The sequence below is a fragment of the Channa argus genome, chromosome 5 (genome assembly GCF_033026475.1).
Source record: "Channa argus isolate prfri chromosome 5, Channa argus male v1.0, whole genome shotgun sequence".
Taxonomy (NCBI): Eukaryota; Metazoa; Chordata; class Actinopteri; order Anabantiformes; family Channidae; genus Channa; species Channa argus.
This window is the reverse complement of record NC_090201.1, coordinates 1,499,063-1,519,266: the sequence shown is the minus strand read 5'-3', so window position 1 is coordinate 1,519,266 and position 20,204 is coordinate 1,499,063. Positions and strand designations below refer to the sequence as shown.

At 39.7% G+C, this 20,204-nt stretch overlaps 1 protein-coding gene across 5 annotated transcripts; it reads left to right on the top strand.

The window, feature by feature from the left end:
• The first annotated feature begins 5,091 nt into the window (after window positions 1-5,091).
• ptpdc1a (protein tyrosine phosphatase domain containing 1a) lies at window positions 5,092-20,128 on the top strand. Of its 5 annotated transcripts, none has more exons than XM_067503772.1 (10): window positions 5,092-5,311; window positions 9,485-9,582; window positions 11,440-11,611; window positions 11,851-11,931; window positions 12,187-12,305; window positions 14,728-14,865; window positions 14,957-16,068; window positions 17,167-17,352; window positions 18,920-19,030; window positions 19,115-20,128. In XM_067503772.1, the coding sequence occupies exons 2-10, from the start codon at window positions 9,495-9,497 to the stop codon at window positions 19,223-19,225; spliced, it is 2,118 nt and encodes a 705-aa protein (XP_067359873.1). In that variant the 5' UTR covers window positions 5,092-5,311; window positions 9,485-9,494; the 3' UTR covers window positions 19,226-20,128. The 5 variants fall into 5 exon arrangements, with proteins under 5 accessions (XP_067359873.1, XP_067359874.1, XP_067359875.1 ...); XM_067503773.1 differs by having other exon boundaries at window positions 5,092-5,327; XM_067503774.1 differs by lacking the exon at window positions 5,092-5,311 and having other exon boundaries at window positions 11,444-11,611.
• The last annotated feature ends 76 nt before the right edge of the window (window positions 20,129-20,204 follow it).

Genomic DNA, 20,204 nt, shown 5'->3' with positions numbered 1-20,204 from the left:
GGAATAAGCTTTGGGTTTTATGGGTCTCGCTCTGGCTCCACCTCTTCTCAGGGTTTGTCTGCTCGCTGCCTTCACTGAGCTGAAGTTACATGCAAAGCCGCACATGTCCTGCATAGATTTATATGCAAAAAGGAAGAAAACAAGGACCTGAAAGAATGGATATTTTAAACACCCTCATCTGCAGGTGACTTTGCAACTTATGATGATGTTTTGGAGCAGTTATAATCAACACAGGAGGCTCAGGTTAGAACGTAAAATTAACAAATTCGTCATGTATTCATTTGATTTATGCAAACTTATGAAAACGGCTTCAATTGTGAAGATATTATTTTGATAATATAGATATTAAGGCAATACACAGGCTGCTGCATATAGGATGCACTGTTTGTGCAGGTTGTGTATTATGTGCAAATGTGTTGTCTCCTGGTAATGCAATATAATTATTGCAAAAAATCTCGTAGATATGATGCACAGTTATTACACAGTAATCAGAGCTCAGTTGATGGTATCAGTGTTCAACTCCAGGCTGTCTGGCCCAGTGAAACCACTGAGGCAACGCAAAGGGAAATGTATTATTCTAGAGGTCAAACAACCCACTCAAAGAGCACCACTGGGTATTTTTCTTTCTTTTTTTTTTTTTTTTGCTATTTAGCCAGATAAATTGTAAAACATCTCCCACAGCATATTTTTACCATGTCTCAGTGCTGCTTTGGATAAAAGCTTTGACCTATTCAAATCAACCCTGGAGCTGAAACTCTCAAAGACAATATAAATGCATTCAAAGTGAATATAAAAAACTAATCGATATTTTGTCTCTTAACCTTGGATACTCCATTGTTACCTGTATCATGATGTAATAAATTAAAGTTAAGCTCTAAGTGAGGTCTATTCCTAAAATATTTTTTGCTTTATCATTGATCTATATTGTGTTATTGTGTTATCGGCTCTGGCTTCTGTACAGTTTGTTGAATATTGTGTCAATAATATCAATGGTAAGTGCACTTCTGCATCTCATGGCATCTCACGTATATAAAAAAATGAGTCCTTGAAGAAAATGTGAGCTAAACAAAGCCATGTTTTAGACCACAATATATCTAAGGTCAAACTAAACTGCTGCCCGCAGATGAGCTGACACTGGTCTGAAGTTTGCAACTAAATACACTGTAAAAGCTGCTTTGCTTCATTTCACCTTTAACTGTGTTGAGTCTGTCTCACAGTTCATTATGGCGCCTACTGTGTCCAACATTTATTATGAAAACATACACTGCTTGATCTGCAATCAAAGGAGAATGGAGTTGATATATTGTTCAGAAGTAGTCTACATGCTGCCAGACGTCTGTTCTAAACTTCATCTGGTTGCCCTGACCTACTGCAGCTTGAATAGATCTTCCTCTGGTGGCCAGCTCAGAAATTGCATTGAGTGAAAATCAGCCCAGAACCACATTTTTACTGCCACACAAAACAAAACAAAACAAAACCATTTGTACACATAAAACTGGTGAATAAAATTATTGACACTGTTGAACATTTATTTATGCAAATCGCTAAGTCATATTAAACTGAATTTGGTTGCCTGAAATACTTTACTTTGAAAACCATATTTCTGAATACACACAGTATCAAATTCTCGTTGTAAAATTCTCAAAAGTTGATATTATGTTATGAAATTTTAAACACCTTAATTATACTATTGAATTTAGAGCTCTCAAGGCCAAATAGTCCGAAATAGGGCCATAATAAGAGCAATATATCGAACAGTGCAGGGGTCTTGGATTCATTACTGAGGTTAAACTGTAATGTGAAACGGACTGGTGTGGTGTCCAGCAGTAATGAATTTATTGTACATTGTTTTTTGTTTTACCAGTTAGTCTGTTTTCCAGTTGTATGGTAATTTGTTTGGGGTGTGTGATCATAGAAGCAGCTGAAAGTAGTTTCTTGTGCTCATTGGAACTTTGAGTGCAGCAGATATGTTACTAGGTCAATCTCAATAAGTGCCAGCTGAGGTTGTCCAGAGGTTTTGGGATTTGCAGGTCCAATTGATAGGAAATCCCAGGGTAAGACCGAGACCATGCTGGAGAGGATCTACTTATCTGACCTGGGAACCTGGGGCACATCACAGGGAGCAGGAAAAAGGGTGGTGGAGGAAACTGATGGGCGGACATCGGGCACACTAATGAAAATCAATCAGCGATCAGAAAATTTTACTGTAAAAAGTTTGATTCAACAAGAAAAAGGGCAAAAAAAGGGTCCTGCTTACCCAATGTAAAAACTGTAGTATGAGATAAGATAAAAATAATTCAAGGGTTATAGGGACCACACACACACACACACACACATCCCCTCGTCCTACTACATAATAAATAAAAATGATCCATTCAGTGTTTTGATGGCGTGATCCTTGTTCGTGACATGATTACGTGTCACACACACCAAGGACTTAAACGCAAGACAGTCAGCTCGGTAGAGAAAAGACTTTAATTCAGGAGCTGCCAGGGCAAGAGTACAAGATAAACCGGGGTAATAATCAGAAGTCACTCAAAACCTTCTATAAACCATTTTCAACAAAAGTCTCCCGTTTTTCCTCTTCTTCTCAGAATCTCTTAACAAAACTGTATTTGCAAGAAAATTAATGGGCAGCAGAATGTTGAGAGGTCTGGTTGAGGACTAGAGAAACATAAAACAGAGAACAAATAGGGCACAGATGAGAAGCAGGCTTGACATGAGACAGGGAGATGCAAGGAGGGATCCAAGCAGGACCAGAAGGTGTAGAGGCATAGTAGAGAATCTGGCAAATGGCGAAGGTGAGGGGGGTGTATGACTGATAAAGTGCAGGGGATTGTGGCATGGCAGGGTGCAGAGGCGTGAAGCAGGGCCAAGGAAAATCGAGGCAGGATCTGAAAGTAAAACGGGACAACTTAAGGTGAGTAAACACGAGATGAAAAACTTTGGAAAATAAAAGCATGACTGTGACACGAGGACCTTTTTTTATCACCACGTTAACATTAATGAGCCAACCAGGGCGGCAAAAATGTGCACATACAAACTGCAGTTTAATTCCTGGGGACATTGTGCTGAGTGCAGATGTTAGTCTGCACCTCGAAACGTAGGGGTGATTGGCAAAATCATCCACCCAATAAAGGATGAACATGGTCTAGTCTGTCAGGTTATCGTATCAAGACAAGGTCCAACAAGTTTGAAAAGACCCATAACCAGAGCTGTCTTCTCCAAGAATCAGACTGAGACAGTGGTAAAGACTGATCTCCTACGTGTGTTAAGTGCTGTGACCTCTGACACCAGAGTCAAGAAGAGAGAACACCATAGAAGATTAGTCATGATGTTTGGATGTTATTGCATTTTTTTATTGTATTTAGTAATTGATATTAAGTCAATATTAAGTTAGTAATTATTTCTAATATTGGAGCACAACTGGGGCCCAGGTCTGTATGAGCCAACCAGGGTTTCCTCTGTTTGTGTTCATGTTGTGTATTGTAAGGTCAGTTAGATTAAGAGACGTGCGTATAAGTGTACGTCCTATAACTTGCCTTTGAAGTTTGCCTTTGATGTTTACCCTTCAACTGGTTGTCGTAGAAACAGTGCATATAGAAAGTTTGTTACAGGAGCAGGAGTTCAGCTTAGCTTTTGAAAAGAACAGACACAGCTACAGGAGCTACAGGCTACAGCTATTAGAGAGGACGGAACGAACGGACCACAAGCTGGTGGGGGGCGCAACAACGTACAGGTGACCGGTTCAGTGTGTGGCTGTGGAGGCTACACGGTTTCTCGCCTTGTTCGGTGGAACTGAGCTGCGAACGTGTTAGTGAAATTACTATTCGGTGCAGCTGAGAAACGTGGAATTCAACGATCGCTGGAGAGGATAATTGTGGGACCACCGGATACGGGTAAGATCGCCTCTACTGATGGTTTTAAAATTGTGGCCAATTATAGTAACCTTAGAAAATTATGATACGTATATTTTCTTAATTCTTATCTGAATTGGAGAACTAACAAATAAATGTCTATAGGGAAAATATATTCTTTACAATTTTACAACTTAAAATTTCAACAACTGGATTTTTGACCACATGAATTCACAAAGATGGATTTGCAAATCCAATATTTCAGTGCTATTGATTCTTACTAAAACATGACAATCTGTTTGTAAAACGCATTGCATAAAGTACATCAAAACATAATACATGTTGTCTACCATCTATGTCACTTTTTAAGCAACATGCACAACTGGAGAACTTTCATTCCTTCTTGGTACCAGGGCCATTATTCTCCTTAACATTAAATATGTCGTTTTATAATATTTACTTAATCCTACAAAAATGTGGATTATCAGGATGTTATTATCTACAGTTGTTCAAGTTAAAAAGCCACTGTTCTTTTTACATTTGTGGTAAAACAGTAATTACATGTATGTACTAGTTACTGCATGGATGTTTTTTACTGTATAGTAATACTGACAGATTTTCTCATACGTTATAAAAGAGGATGCTTGTGGCTCAATCTCATTGTCAGATATTTGTTTTTATAGATTCATCAATTGGATACAAGCAGGTTTTATCTAATAATATTTTTTAACAACGCAACTCAAAAGATTAATTTCAACAATCAGCCACTAGGCTTCAGCGGAGCACTTCACAAAATGTCACCAGTCATCTTCTCTCCACTTGATTTAATCAGCCATTGCAGCAGAACAGTATGTCAGAGGTGAATGGAACATTATTCTGTGTTTGGGTGACAAGGAAGCGTTCTACATCAAAGAGAAGTAATTAAAAGAATCAAAGAACCGGGGATTCGTTTAATTTCTACAGTTTTTTTTTTATTCTTTTATTTCTTATTAAATAACAATTTCTGGGATTGTAACATAATTTAGAAAAACAATGCAGATGAATGAAAAACACGAACAAACGAATAAAAGTTCTGTTCTCGGCATTCGCCTTTTTTAACGTTCACTCCTTGTCAGTTTTTTTGGGGGAAAAAAAAAAGTCCTCATTTACTGATATAAAAGCTCGATTACAAAGATGTGAAAATAAATGCGTCCAAACAATGAACATCATTCATCCACGCCAACGGCGGCGTGTCTGTAGTCACGTGACATAACGGAGCCCTTGAAATGTGGCTAAGTAGTTAGCTGGCAACTGGCAAGCTAGCTTGTACTCGGCTGAGCGAATGAAATGAGGTGGCTAGAGGGGGAACCCCGGCTCCCTCTGGGCCAGCGATAAAACAACGATGGCTCCACAGAGCTGAATCGCCAATGTCAGAAATTCTAACGACAGCCTCTGATTCAGACGACAGGAAGACGGTAGGCTGGGCCTCCTGTAAGCAACTATGATTTATTCAGCTAACGCTAATACAGTAACGCTAACAGGAAGACAATTAACGTTAGCGTTAAATCTTTACGTACTTCACGTATTTCGGTGCTAACTTCATCTAAGGCTACTAACACTCACGAGGTGAAGCTATAGTACTTTTCTGTCTGAAGAAGCGTCGTGTTTTTCAATCGGTGGTTATAATAAAACTACAACGATGGTTAACGCAGGTTCAGTGAGCCTTAAAGTAATTAACATACGACGTGAAGTGGCGATACGCAGCCTTGTCGTAAATAAAAGAGTTGGCAGTGCTGCTCAGTGAAGTGGCAACATGTCATTTGTTTCCGCTGACACATGGTCAGAGCTCACAGCAGCAGCATCACAATCTGTACGGGGACGATGTGCCAGAGCAGGAGTAAATCCTTGATCCTTAGTTTCCCATCACCACTTTGACTCAGAGGAGGTGATGTGTGTCACTATAAAGAAAGTGTGCCTGATGTGCATGTACCAGTTTCTGTCAAACTCCTCATGTAAGAATGTGTCCTTTTCTATCAGAGGTTTTTCTGTTGCCCTATTAAGTGTGTGAGTTTTCGGGAAACTGACAGCGGGTAGAGTGTCACATTTTCATTGCATCTAAATTCAGTCTCGCCATGTTTGCAGTTAGACCTGAATCTTTGCTCCTGCTGCTGATTGATGAAGTCTAATAAGGTCAATTCTCTGTTTAGTTTGAATACAGAGACTGTGCATGTGAACAAGGGGAGTAATCTTAGACTTACTATACTGAAATGATTAACAAACTATTACTATATTACAATTTTACTGTACTAAGTATGTTTCTACTATTACTTTATTGCTATCAGTGTTGACGGTTGTTGCAGTACATAATGTGTTGTAACCCTAAATGACCTTCTCTCAGAGTAGTCATTAATATATTATGAGAACTAAATCAAATCATAGTGCTCTTTCTGTCCTATTACAGTTGATCAGTGACAGATCTCAATGATCCTCATGCTTCAGTGTTGTTTGGGCCCATAGAGCATGTGCACTGGTTACTAGCTTAATGGGCCAGTTATTTTGGACAGCGAAGCTGATCTAGAATACAGACAAATAAGTAAAATCACATTTAGGATTAATGGGCATTATGGGGCAAAATGTTGGTTGGAAAGGTTGAAAGTGAATAATATAGGACATGACTGTATCGTTTTGCAGATGTGGCTTGTGACCTGTGTCTCTGAAGTTGTAATTTGCTTTTCAGTAACAATGTGTCACGTTTTTACAGAGAAATAGCAATTAGAGAATAAAGCATCAGCTTTTTACATCGTCACGTTGTACATTTAATGGGTGTGTTTAATAAAGACATTAAAAATCATGACCATTTGTGTTCTGTCATCTTAGAAGTATTGTGTTTGTTGGTATTTGTGACTTTGAGGAAAATCAGATCACATTTAATAACCACTTTATGCTGAAAATGATGGAATTGCAAACAGTGACACAAAAATATATATTTTAACCACTGAATGTGTAATGTATTATTTTCTAGTCTCTCCAGACGCTTTCCTGTCTCTTTGGTAATTTTCCCATAATGCTACCAGGCAGAGATGGAAGTGACCCTGGGTGTATAAAATGAGTGAAACATACCACTGTGGATTTTTGTCTTAGCTTTGAAATTAGTGGTTTATTACCTCTGGGGGATCCCAGGTGAGGATACTTGCCTGTAGCCAGACAGTGTACATACCAGGGGTACGGATCTGAGTGAGATTCTTCTCATTCTACTAAAAGTTGGCCTGTTGCCTAGTGAGGATCCCTTCAGACACATAGTTTAACATGGTGTGAGGAGCATCATCGTGTCTGCCATATTTCTTTGTAAGCACATGTAGTGGAAATGACTCTCACATCCCACACTTATTAGCAGAAATTCTGAAGCAGAACTCTCGGCTTCTCACCATCTCTCTCATGGCCACCAACACAACAAATTTCATCTTAATTCAGACTAAATGGCAGAATTTATTTGTGGTCAGAATAGTAGCTCAGTCTCATAATAGTAATGTTTTTATCCACATGTGTCATAGTTGTAGCTAAGAACAGCTTTTTATTTCTCAGCTCATTATCATCAGCTTCCTATCTACAGTTGCAAGTGGTGACAGGCTCCAGTCTGACAGACTGCTGAACTGATTGAATTGTCTTTCTAGTTGTAATGATGGAAACATGTGTCAACCTGTGTCATGCTATGTTTCAGTGCCTTATCAGTTTGAAACAAGAAGTTTGGGTTACTGTGTAAAAGAAGTCCGAAAACAGTTGCGGATGGAAAAAGACAGGCTCTAACTTTACACCATTAATTATTCATTAAGTACAGGACCTAAATGTGATCTGTCAAGATGGGGAAATGTCCCCTTTTAACAGAAAGTTAATAATTGTAGTTTCCACATATCTTTTCCTTGTAGTTGATTAGACCACCTCTCAGATCTTTGACTTCCCTACGTGGCCACAGATTGACATCCTACTTATTGGTAATAAAAATAATTACTTTGTAATCATTTTAAGTCCCAGAGTTATTGGTTCGATCCCTGGCTCGTCCGGTCACATGTCGAAGTGTCATTGAGCAAGACTTAGTTGCTCCTGGTGAGCATTGGTCAGCTGCATAGCAGCTCTCCCATTGGTGTCTGAGTGTGTGTTTTATTGTGTAAGTGCAAATGGGTGAATGAGAAGCAGTGTAAAGCGCTTTGAGTCCCAATAGTTAGAAAAGTGCAGACTTTATTAACCCAAATGTATTAATTGTAGAGAAAATAATGTTTACAAAATCCTCTGACCACCTTTAGCTCCTGTCTATACACATAGCACATCTTGATTTATTTTGGGTATATTAAATAATAAACTTATAATAAACTTCGACATGAAGCTGCCGGATGCTGAGCCAGGGCCTTGCTGGACTTCTGGTTCTGGTCTCTCAAAGAAGAAATGCTGAGAAACTTCTAAGATCAGGTTTTTAACCTTTTTCTCCTGTTTTTGGTGAGGTCAAGATGTGTGACGTGCAAGAGAAGATGACAATAAATATAATTTTGTCTAAAGAAGCTGTTTGTTTCTTTAACATTTTGTGGTTTTTAATACTGTGTACAGTACAGTGTCCTGTATTTTCTACTTGTATTCTAGACCGTGAAATTCATATATATGATCTTCAATGTATTGCTAAACTAACAAATGTAAAGTCTTTTTGGTTTAGATTTTTGCAATAGTTTTTTTTATTAATGTAAAAAAAAATACATGCAGCTTTATATTAATATAAAGTTGTGTGCATGCTCTCAATTTCAGAAGCATTTTTATAGTAAACACGTTCATCTAGATTTCGTGCTCTTTGATTAGGTCTAACTACGATTGACTATCAGACAGGATGGAAAAAGCAAAGGTCAGCAAATCATTTGACCATCAAAAAGTAAGCATGTGAAGCACAGCGACCCCGCTCAATAGATAATGGAGCACAGTGAGGCAGAGAGCTGTGAAGGTGCAGAGTTTCACTCCTGTTACACTAGTGAGCAAAAGTGGTGCAGCCCATTAAAGCTCTGGGTGTAACGTGAGAAACAGTTGGTCCCTGGAGTTGAACTGACACTCTGGGAGATCTGTATGACAGTACTCTGATATCAGGCTGCATAAATCAGATGTGCAATTCAGGAAGTATTGCTGCACAATGGAAGGTGGATGTGTTGGTTTGAATAATTGATTGTGTGTGCCAACGGCCTTGTAAAATACGAGCCCGCCAATATTCTCGTTGGTTGCTGCTCAGCATGTTAAGGTGGAGATCACATTGAGTGTGATGAGACCTTGTTAGTGTGTTTATTGTCAGATGTCTCTGATATTTGTCGTTGAAGTCAGTGCAATTTGTAACGGAGCACCTACGATCTTTGACGCGCAACTGGCTTCCGCTGTTGTCCTCAAGTCACACCCACCTGCTCCCAGAGGTGCAGTGGTCAGGCTGACACGATTTGCTGACAGGGAGGCTCAGTTTGCACTACCCCCCTCCCCACTCCCCTGGGGGATTTTGCCAGGCAACACTGCTCAAACTCCTTGTATGTTGATTGCGTACGCATCATCAGCACAACCAAAGGTTGTAATTATGAGGGTTTTTTTTTTTTTTAACTTTGACACAATGTTAATGTTTATTTGCACTTTTGTAGCCCCCCTGCCATGGCAGCTGGTGTCAGCATAGTGAGTGACCTGCCTTACTCTACGAGTGGAGGCCACAGTGGAGACTTCAGGACAGAGATGGAGACAGGTAGGAGTCTCTGCAGCACACACACACACACACACGAATGTCATTGTGTGCTTTACTGTTATTGAAGTGTAGCTCTGCAGGATGGATCTACTGGTGTATATGTCAGACTCGATGAATAACCAGCACAATATATTCTGATATACATTTTTGCCTTGTTTTTTACAGTGCTCGATTGATTCTGATTGATTGTGGGGGGAAATAAACTCTGACTTATTGGACAATAATCACAACTGCGCTGCAAATATATTGTCAAATGATGTATTTCTAATTAACATATTTGACTAATAGGTACCGACTCTATTCTATATAGCAGAAATCAGTAATCATGGCCAAAAACAACCTGGTATATTTTTAAAAAGTGACAAATTACATGATTAAAAATGACAGACTGGTGTTTCTTTTTAGACCTTTCTGCTGAACAAGTCTCTTATTTCAGACGTCGCCTTGTAATATTTAAATTATCCTCATTATTCATTTTAGGAATCTGGTATCAATTGTAACACTAGAAATTTTGGATCAGTGAAAATATGCAAACATGTGAAACATATGCAAACATGTGTTCCGTGCTGCTGCAGTCCTCTCTCATCTTTGCTATTTGTCAGTCCGCTTGCTGCTCCCACACACAAGAGGCTCAGTGATCCAGCAGTATCATTTCACCTTTTGGCTTCAGTTGGACTGGCTGCTGAATTGTTGAGCAGGCTTCGAGCACAATGTCTGTGTTACAGTTACATCCTATACTAGTGGATACAAATCCTCATCTTGGTTTATTAACAAGCACTTAGTTATTACCAGGAATGTAACTACCAAAAACCTGCCATATTAACTCTTTTCCTCTCTTTCCTATTGGTCTGTGGAATCATTCAGTGTGTCTTTCTGTATTTGATTTGAGTGATGGTGGTAACGTCCTCCTTGCACTGTACCATGCTCTCTTTTTCTTTTTTTTCAGTTTTTCAGTCTGGGAAGTGGCAGACATGGCAGATTTTATATTGTGCCCCCTGCCCCAATAATATTTAATGTGATTAATTCTGAAATGTAACCCTTCGTGACATGTTTACTCTGTAGTTTAAAGTGTTGTTAAATCAAGTGTTATATCCCTGTCATTTATGTGCTGGGTAAAGAACACTGCTATTGCTGGTTCGGTCAGATGCAAGAAAGATAGTTTGATTCATTGCTTCACGCCACCGGATGTACGCTGCCTTTTATGCCAGCAAGTACAACATTTTCCTCTTTAAATTACTAATCGCCTGCCTTAGATCTGCATAAATGTGTGTGTGTATACGCAGCAATCGCCCTTTCTCTACCTCATACTGAGGACTTTGGACATGGTTGTCATGGAGACATTTCAAATGCCGCGGATGAACTGATAGGTTGTATTTGTCTGTCTTTGCCAATAGGCGATAGTTGTGTGATGATTCACCACAGGCACAGAGCTGTTGAGCCAGGAGCTTTTGTTAGTGCAGAGCTGCTCACAGTGCAGGGAGCAGTACAACCAGCACAGTATAATGCAGCAGCAACAGTGACGACAGCCGCCCTAGTAGCAGGGGAGATGATGGCCAGCATGAAGAGATACAGCCGCAGGCACTCAGACATCTTACTGAAGGTCTTGCAGTGCAGACGCAGTTCTGCCCTGGAGATCCTCTCCTCATTCTCCCACAGACTCATGGTGGCTGTCAGCATTAACCAGCCTCAGCCTCCTACTGAACACAAGAATTGGAGAAGTAACTACTCTGAAGCGATATTTGGTGTTTTGGAATTTAGGGGTTTGATGATGACGGGAATGAGAGGAAAATAGAGAAAAGTGTAGCACTATTGTCAAATTATACATATGTTTGTCTGTTTTGTTTTTTTTCTTCCTAGACAGTGTGAGGGTCCCAACAGCAAAGTACACTAAGATGGGGGAGACCCTGAGGCATGTCATCCCTGGTCACATGCAATGCTCAATGGCCTGTGGAGGGAAAGCCTGTAAATATGAAAATCCATCTCGCTGGAGCGATGAAGAGCAAGCTATCAAAGGACTCTACTCATCCTGGTATGTCCTAATCTTACAGAACGTATTTACCTTACATAGTAGCTTAATGCAGTCCCCATTTTGTTTGGCCAATACATTTGTCTTAGTTTTTTTGTAATATTTGTAATATGAAGGGAAAATCCTCAGACATTACCTTCCCTTTGCTAACAGTTCTAATTTAATTCTAATTTCTAATTCTTATTTATGATTTTGTTTGATATACCACATCTCTCCTAACTTTTCATGTCCTCTCCTCACAGGATTACTGACAACTTGCTTGCTATGGCAAGGCCATCCACTGAAATCATAGACAAGTATAATATAATTGAGCAGTTTCAAAGGTACAGTAGTGTCTTTTCAAACATTAATTGAATTTAAAGTTTGGTTTATTTTCTGTGAGTAAATATGAGTAATATTTAGATTAACAGTGAATTGGAGATTCAGATTACTGAGTGAGTGAGACTAGTGGTTCAGCTGCTTTATGTTCACCTGCAGTGCAGTCAGATGTCAGTAAATGTAAAGGTTTCATGAATAAGGGGCTGTGCTCATTGCTTTTTGGACTCTGTACGATAACTCGGACTGGGTGCTGTGTTCAGGTGCAGTTTGAAGACCATAATTAACCTGCAGCGGCCTGGAGAACATGCCAGCTGTGGGAACCCACTGGAGCCAGAGAGTGGTTTCACTTATCGACCTGAAACTTTCATGAAGGCAGGCAGTGAGTCTCTACATCCACCCTTACTAGCATACTGCAGACACTCAGTAACAGAGTTTGTGTTAATTGTTTAATACATTAAGCATGATTGGGGCCAATAAGGTCTAGTTGACTGCTGTGAACATTACTTGAAATCACAAAAGTTTCAAATAGTTGCCATAGTGGGCATATGGATAGAATCAACAAAAGAAATGCTTAATGGGGAAAAACATTCAGTTCAATTTCAAAGAAACTGAATATTAAACTTTAAACGAAAGGGACCTTTCCCGTAATTAAAAAGAGTTTCTATAGTAGGAAAAACCCTGATATTTAATACCTCTTTGTCCACTATCAAATGTTAAGACATTAACAAACTACCCACAAAGTACACTGCTATCAAAGAGACACAAAGACAAGATAAGAGGACAGAAGCAGTGACACCAGCTAAAATTGTGATGTGAATTCATGCACATACACACATATAAGTATGTTATGCACATGCTTATATGTGTGTATGCATATGCTTATATGTGCACAGCGGGTGACATCAAAGTCAGCAAAAATTGTTGATGTCATGCATGTACATTGCATGAAAAGTTAATAGCATAATTATTCTGACAGGCCTACTTGCAAAAAATGCAGCAGTCTCTGTCGCAGTGATTAGTTTTTTCTGTTGCTTTTGTGCGCAAACGTTGATGCAAAGCAGCAGGGAATTGCCTTGTACAGTCTTTAGCAATAATTTTGCAGACATTCCCCCTAGTTCCAGCACTCACCTACATATTATTAATCACTTTTTGATGTATGCAAATTATATACAGTATCCTGGAAATTAGATATTGTTCTAATTGGCCCTTTGTGCTTTGGTTTTACTTTAAAAAAGTAACACAACATAGTGTTAGCAATTTCTCATCAGTAGCTCTGGCCAAACTTGCAGAAAAGTTGAGGTTATTGGACCAAATTGTAAGGTTGTGCAGATTTCACAGGGATTTGGTTGAGATTGCAACATTGCAAATAGCTGAAGGTACTTGCTGAGGGATAGTGGTATTAGTGGAGGATACATTAAATCTACATCTTAACACGCTACACAACCGGTAAACAATAGGAGGTGTTAGGTAAGAGGCCAACATTATTTCTCAAAATCAGAGCTCTGTTTTGCTTTTATCTGCATTGTAATATGGTCCCTAGTAACCACGTAATTACTAAGGGATTTTACTTGTTACCTCTGGGGGAAATGCAATCTTGATTGCACTTCCTAACAAGCTCTTCTGAGGTCTTTACCCAAGTCACCTCATCAAAGCAGTGCTGCCATATTTTGACACTTCCCTTAGAAACATTATTTTGACACCTTGCTTTGGGTGGATATCATGTAAAGGGCTTTATAGTGATAAAATACATTTTTCAGTTGCCATTGTATTTTTAAATAATTAATAGAATTATTAAAATCTAAGGGCTGAACTTGCATGTGCACCTGTTCTCAGTAAACATGTTTTTTTTTTCACTTGAGCTAAATGTTACGTTAATACAGTTAGTTTGTGTTTTAACTTGATCTGCTTAAACTACATTGTAAGTAAGTTGTTCAGAACTAGTTATTACAGTGGTCACAAAAGTGTTTAAGAATTTAAATGTAATCTGCATTAACCCCCTTGAGCCTTGTAAACTGCAGTATAAGTATGTCATGGATTATGACAGTTTGTTGATGCAGGCTATTTTATCTGAGTTTTTCTCAGCACACCTGTGGAACACCATTCCCACAGTCTAACATAGTGGAGGCTCAGTAATGTTTTAGGGGTGTGTGTCTGCATTGGGCACTGGAGCTTTGCATAAAGAGAAAGGAAGGATGAATGCAGTCCTAAGCAATTTCAAGACAGAAATGGCTTCAAAAGAATAAGGTGAATGCTTTACCACGGCATTCTCAGACTTAAGTATTTTTGAAAACCTGTGCATAGATTTCAAAAAGGTGCAGACAACCAAACAATCTGGCAGAACTGAAATAAATATGGCATTAAAAATGGGCTAAAATAACATCCGGAAGGATACAAATGCTTCTCAGAGGGTCCCCAAAGAGGTTGTAATGTCACATGTCAATTAAATGATACGTTGATGAAAAAAAATTTACTTTTACTCATTTTGCAATTTCAGAATAAGTGGGAAGCAACATTTTGCACTGAACTGTTCTGCACAAAAACATCTGTTCAGTTTGTGTTCTAGCATTGCACACATTTCAAAACAGTTTACCGCTGCTTACATGCAGATTGTCAGGAAGCAGTAATATTTGCAGACATCCAAACACTGCCAGAAGTTCTAGGAGTGTCCAACTGAAGGAATACTTTGTGAATGTTAAATAAACCCTTTTTTCACAATCACAAAAGGCCTTTACTAGTTGCATAAAGCCAATATGATTATGTATTATTATCTAAAGTTTGACTTGTGGCTTTGTGCATTTTAGTATATTACTACAACTTTGGCTGGAAGGACTATGGTGTGGCCTCTCTAACTACAATCCTCGACATGGTAAAAGTCATGTCTTTTGCTGTCCAGGAGGGGAAAATGGCTGTCCACTGCCACGCTGGTCTTGGGAGAACAGGTCTGTAACTCAAGCAATGGGGAATTGGTTAATGCCTCTTTAATGGTTTTGCATAATGGTTTTGCATTTAAAAAACATTTTCTTCACGTAGGTGTGTTGTTAGCTTGTTACTTGGTCTTCACGTCCAGGATGAGCGCTGACCAAGCCATCCTTTTTGTCCGAGCAAAGAGACCCAACTCCATCCAGACCAGAGGCCAGCTGGTGTGTGTCAGGGAGTTTGCCCAGTTTCTAGTTCCTCTCCGAAGTGTCTTTTCTTGTGCAGAACCCAAAACGAGCGCTGTCACCTTGTCCCAGTACCTAACCCGGCAGCGCCACATGTTGCATGGCTACGAGGCCAGACAGATGAAGAACGTGCCAAAAATTGTCCAACTGATTTGTAGGCTCCTCATTGACATCGCTGCCAACAGACAGGTGGAGATCGAGGAAGAGTGGCTGGAGGTCCCTGACCTCACGGCAGAGGTTGAGAAGACTGTTTCCCAGCAGGCCCTTCAGCAGCTGGGAAAGGAGATGAGAGGGAAGGGTATTCCTGTTCCACCGTGCTCATCTCATCCTCTCAGCCCACCAGCTCTGGAGGCCAGTCTCCCCTATGACCACCCACTAATCAGTGACAATGAGCTCGACCCTCTGTGGAAGCAGCAGAATGTAGACAATCCTCTGAAATCTTCCCTTTTAAACAACCGGAGCTACAGTGATTCTCTCCTTCACAAATGTGGACCACAGCAAGAGCATTTAGGAAATCTGAGGAGCAACAAACCAATCAACTGCCTGATCAAACATTCTTTGTCTCACAGCAGCCTTACAGCTTGTAACCTCCCCACACTTTGTGACCTCTCTCTTCAGGACAATAGCAGCAACATTCAGGAGCCAAATACAGAAGCAAGGGGAGACACAGGTTCTGCCTTTTTGAAAAAGCCACTACACAACCGGCATCACAGTTTGTCTTTAGATCTGTCAGAGCAAGGAAGAAAACCCCACTGCAACACCACATTGCCAGCCTTATTAAAGAGCAGTCTGGTTACCAGCGAGGAGCAGCCAGATGTAAATGTGTCAGTGACCAGAGCGGAGAGAGGGGATGTCATAGAGGCTCCCTTCATCATTCTCCAGTCTGAGCTCTCTCCAGAGAGCAGACGCCTCCTGGTAGCCAAGGCTCTGGCCATGGACCTGACGGACAAAGATCTCACTTCCAAGGTCTCAGTGTGGCAGGTAGGGCCCTCAGATGTTCCATTGAGTAACATTGAGTACATTAGAGCTGGGCGATTAGAGTGCTCTAGATTCGGTCTGCACCATCAGACCTGTTGCTGGAGGCTTAAAACACTAAAAGATTTCCAACTTGTAGAGATTTGATTTGCTCAGCATGTCGGCTTCCTGACATTGTCACACGCCGCTGGGATTAATTAGTTCACAGTAAACAAAGAATATGATGAATCAGTCAGTCACCTGCTGAGCTGGTTCTCCTGCTGATCTTGTTAAATATGAAAGTAGTAGATAATGGTTATTCCAGTTGCCTCTGCATCTACAGTTAATCTATGATGTAGTTATACACTTTGTATCTCTAAACCTCAATAACCTAACGTTTCTACTTTTCTTCCTCTGCAAATGGGTTTTGTCCATTAACACATTTTTGCCAACAGCCGAGCGTATTTTTTACCAGCCAAAGTAATAAATTGTCTTTTTGTGACAAATATACATTTGTTTCAGTATTTCCTTAAAAAATACAGTATTATGTTGAAAACGTAAAGTTGATAGAGCAAAATGTGAGCACATCTTTCAAATACATTAATCAGCAATTAATAAATTGGTTAGTCATAATTATATATGAATTAAATGCCATGCTGACTTCACACAGACTGGCAAATGTCCGTTCTCTATATTTCAAAATTAAGAAAAAAATCCAAATCATGATTTGGCCATATCGCCCACATTAAGTATACAGTAGAACAGAGGTTTTTAATCCTAAATGTGAACGGTTATCTTCCAGCTTTTAATTAATTCAACACATGTCATGTAGGTAATTATAACTATTGCAGGGATAGTTAGAAAACCAGCAGGGCATGGGGTCCTTCAGGACCAGGATTGAGAACCCCCTGCATGATACTGTATCATCAAAAGACACTTGAGGCACTATTTGCTTTTCTGAGAAATGAAAGTGTGATTTAAATTTGTGCTGTTAAACCTTGTTTGTGGAGCCACATAAATTTAAAGTTTACTGCTGAACTGTTGTTCAACGGGTTTGAAACTCTCACACCTTAAAAAAATGTAGTGTAGTGTGGCGCTTGATTCACTTAAAGGGTGTTTTTGCAGACAGAGCTGAACTCCAGAGAGGGGGCGTGGGAAAGGCTGTGTATGGAGAGGGATCCTTTGGCTCTGTCTGGTCTGATGTGGTCATGGTTGGAGCAGCTGAAGGGTCCTGTCATCAGCTGTGAGGATGTCAAAGCTCTCAGTGAGAAAAACGTAAACCCACAGAATGCCCTCAACTCACTGGAGAAGGTAGTTGTGCTAAAAACACTTATAGAAGCAAAGACTGATGACACAGCTAACACTCACTTGTTGATGTCTTAAAATATAACCATATCCAGAAAGTCTACTAAAAAACCTCTTTTGCAACACATCCAAAAATGCAAAGGTGAAGCGCGGGAGCAATGACTAGTGTTCAGGCTCCCCAAGTTATATAGCGTGACGTGAGGACACACTAGAGACTTACATAAACAAAGTCAGTGCTAACAACCACAATATGCTACTGTCTGACTTGAATTTTCACAGCACAAACAAAATGAAGCTGTCAGAGCTTTGACCACCACTGCAAGAACGTTCAAAGATGCACTGTGTGGGTGTCAGTGTTGTAGTTGAAGTGCCTCTTCTACAGTCTGCTCACCAGTGTATGTGTCAGGCCTGTAGGACCAGTGCTGAGCTGTGCAACAATTTAGGTGTAGTGGCCAAATCCTGTGTATTTTGTGCATGTTGTATCGGCCCAAAAACATTGTAGGGTGCAGGACATTGGGGTTATTTTTATGCCTGAAGGCCAGAAGAACAAAAATAAGTTTTTTTTTATAGTCCGCTGAGCAACATTTTGGTTAGTTGGTCGGTCAGTTCACCTTACTGTTACTTACTGCCCCAAAATATCTCTTTAAGCTTGAAATAAAGCAGAGCTGTTGTTGGACTAGTGTGTTGTGTTCACTGCTTTTGCAGTAGAATAAACTTTGCTCATGTTCAGTGTTGTTACTCAGCTTTGTAACTTTAAGTTAACGCTATTGAGTGGATTCACATGGACTTAGGTAACCGAGTTAGAGTCCGCTCTCTCAGCAAAGCTAATTTCTTAGGTGTCACATAAATGGGAAAGATGGTTTCTGAAATCGGGGTAGGGGATTAGGAAAACCTTATTTTCCCACGTAGATTTCTGTCAGAGAGTGGCAATTGCTCTGCCATCTATACACATGAGCAGGTCTCTAATTGACTACGCACGTGTGTAACAAAAGGCTGAAGACAGAACCATGCGTCAGAGTGAAAGGCTGAATGAACAGAGCGGTCGTTAACGGGGTCGTGCCACCTCATTTTTAAAACAAAGTAATGTCAGACAAATCTACACACAAAGTGCCTCCTAGACGTCTAAATAAGTCACTATCCTCCTCAGTTCCCGTTTTTGATCAGCTGCATATCTTTCATTTCTTTTCCTTTCCTGTCACTGCGACACAAACACACACACACAAAAAGTGAGAAAGTATCATTTTACAGTTAAAATCTACCAGGTTTTCAAAGTAAATCCGAAGTGGAGGAGAAATATAAGATTGCTCTTCTGCTGCATGTCTACACAGAATTCCAGAAAATCTAATTTCTCCAAGTACCCTGGTTATTTAAGTGTATGTCAGCAGCACTTCTATGTCACAGTTACAAACACGGTTTGCTAGTGGTCCGGTTTTTAGGTTTATGCATTTTAAAACAAGTCTTTATAAAGATCTCTACACAGCTCACATATTTGCACAGAGAGATATGGATGTGAGCTGTGACCGTTTAAATGTGGTCTTGTAATCTAATGAAAGTGTCCATCCTCACCACTCAGAGTCACCGCCTCACTTTACTCTGCATCCTTGACTGTGCTGCACATCTCCTGCCAATGCCTCCAGAAGTGGAGACTAGTTTTCTCAACCAAACTATAAAAGTGTTTACTAAGGTCAGTATTCACAAGTAGATGCGTGTGCATTGAATATGTTAAGATTGTGTAATTAATTGGCTTAAACTCATTTTTTTGTTTCAGATTAACCCTGCAGTAGAGAAGAATGAGTCTTTATACGCGACACTGAAAGCAATCCTGACTCTCATTCTTCATGAGCTGCGTGACAAATCTGTGGAGAATGATCCAGTCTGACAAGAGGAACTAATAAAGTGGTGTTCCACTTTAGCTTTAGGGGCATTACTGTGTTTTAAAGCAGTTCCTTGCATCAAATACTGCTGATATCTGCCAATTTGTAGTCTTTGAAGTTTATGTGAGCACTCTGTGTTTAGATATGTTAAAGCCTTTTTTTTTCTTTAAAGCTCTTACTAGACTCTAAGCACTGCCATTCTGTATGTGAAGGTGCCACTGTGTGATACTTGTGAGCGACTAGAATTTGCTTTTATTTTGTAACTGTTAGTTGTCAGGAAAACGACTGAAACTCTCACGATATTAATGTATTTATATGTGTAACTCAGCTGTCTAAGCTATTGGGGCTGGGGGTCTTATTTAAACCAAAAAATGTTTTTACACTGTTTAGATGCTACAATGTGTCTTATTTATTCTGCTCTTTTTTTCAAATACAGCAGCTAGTTTCTAAACTAAACACATTGCTCTGTTCCTGTAGCTGTTTTCTTAGAGTCAAATGAAAACTGTGGCTGTACTTATGTCAAAGCAAACTTATCAGGCCACACTGCTTTCACTTTCTTAATCAATTTTCTGTCTGTAATACAGAACTAAATGTACTGTTCTGTTGTAATTGCATTTGTCAAACTTGCCTTCACTGAAACAGCCAGTTTGGACTCTGCTGCTGTGTTTTAACGTTGCCTCGCTTGGATGTGTGTAACTGTTGAGAGCAATAAGTCGTTGCTTCTCACCCTACATGTGTCATGTGTAGACAAAATGTAATTGAAATCTGCTGACACGCTGAATGTGCATCACTGATGAAAATAATTATATGAAGGACATGAGATGTACTGTGGGAAGTTTTCAAAAAGCACTATTTTTTCACTGTTACATCGAGCTACTTATTACAGAATTAAAGACATCATACTAAGTCATAAAAAGTCTTTTTTATGATCTTTTGACCTTATTGAAGTTTCCTTTTTTTTTTTCATAACATTCTGTTTGATGT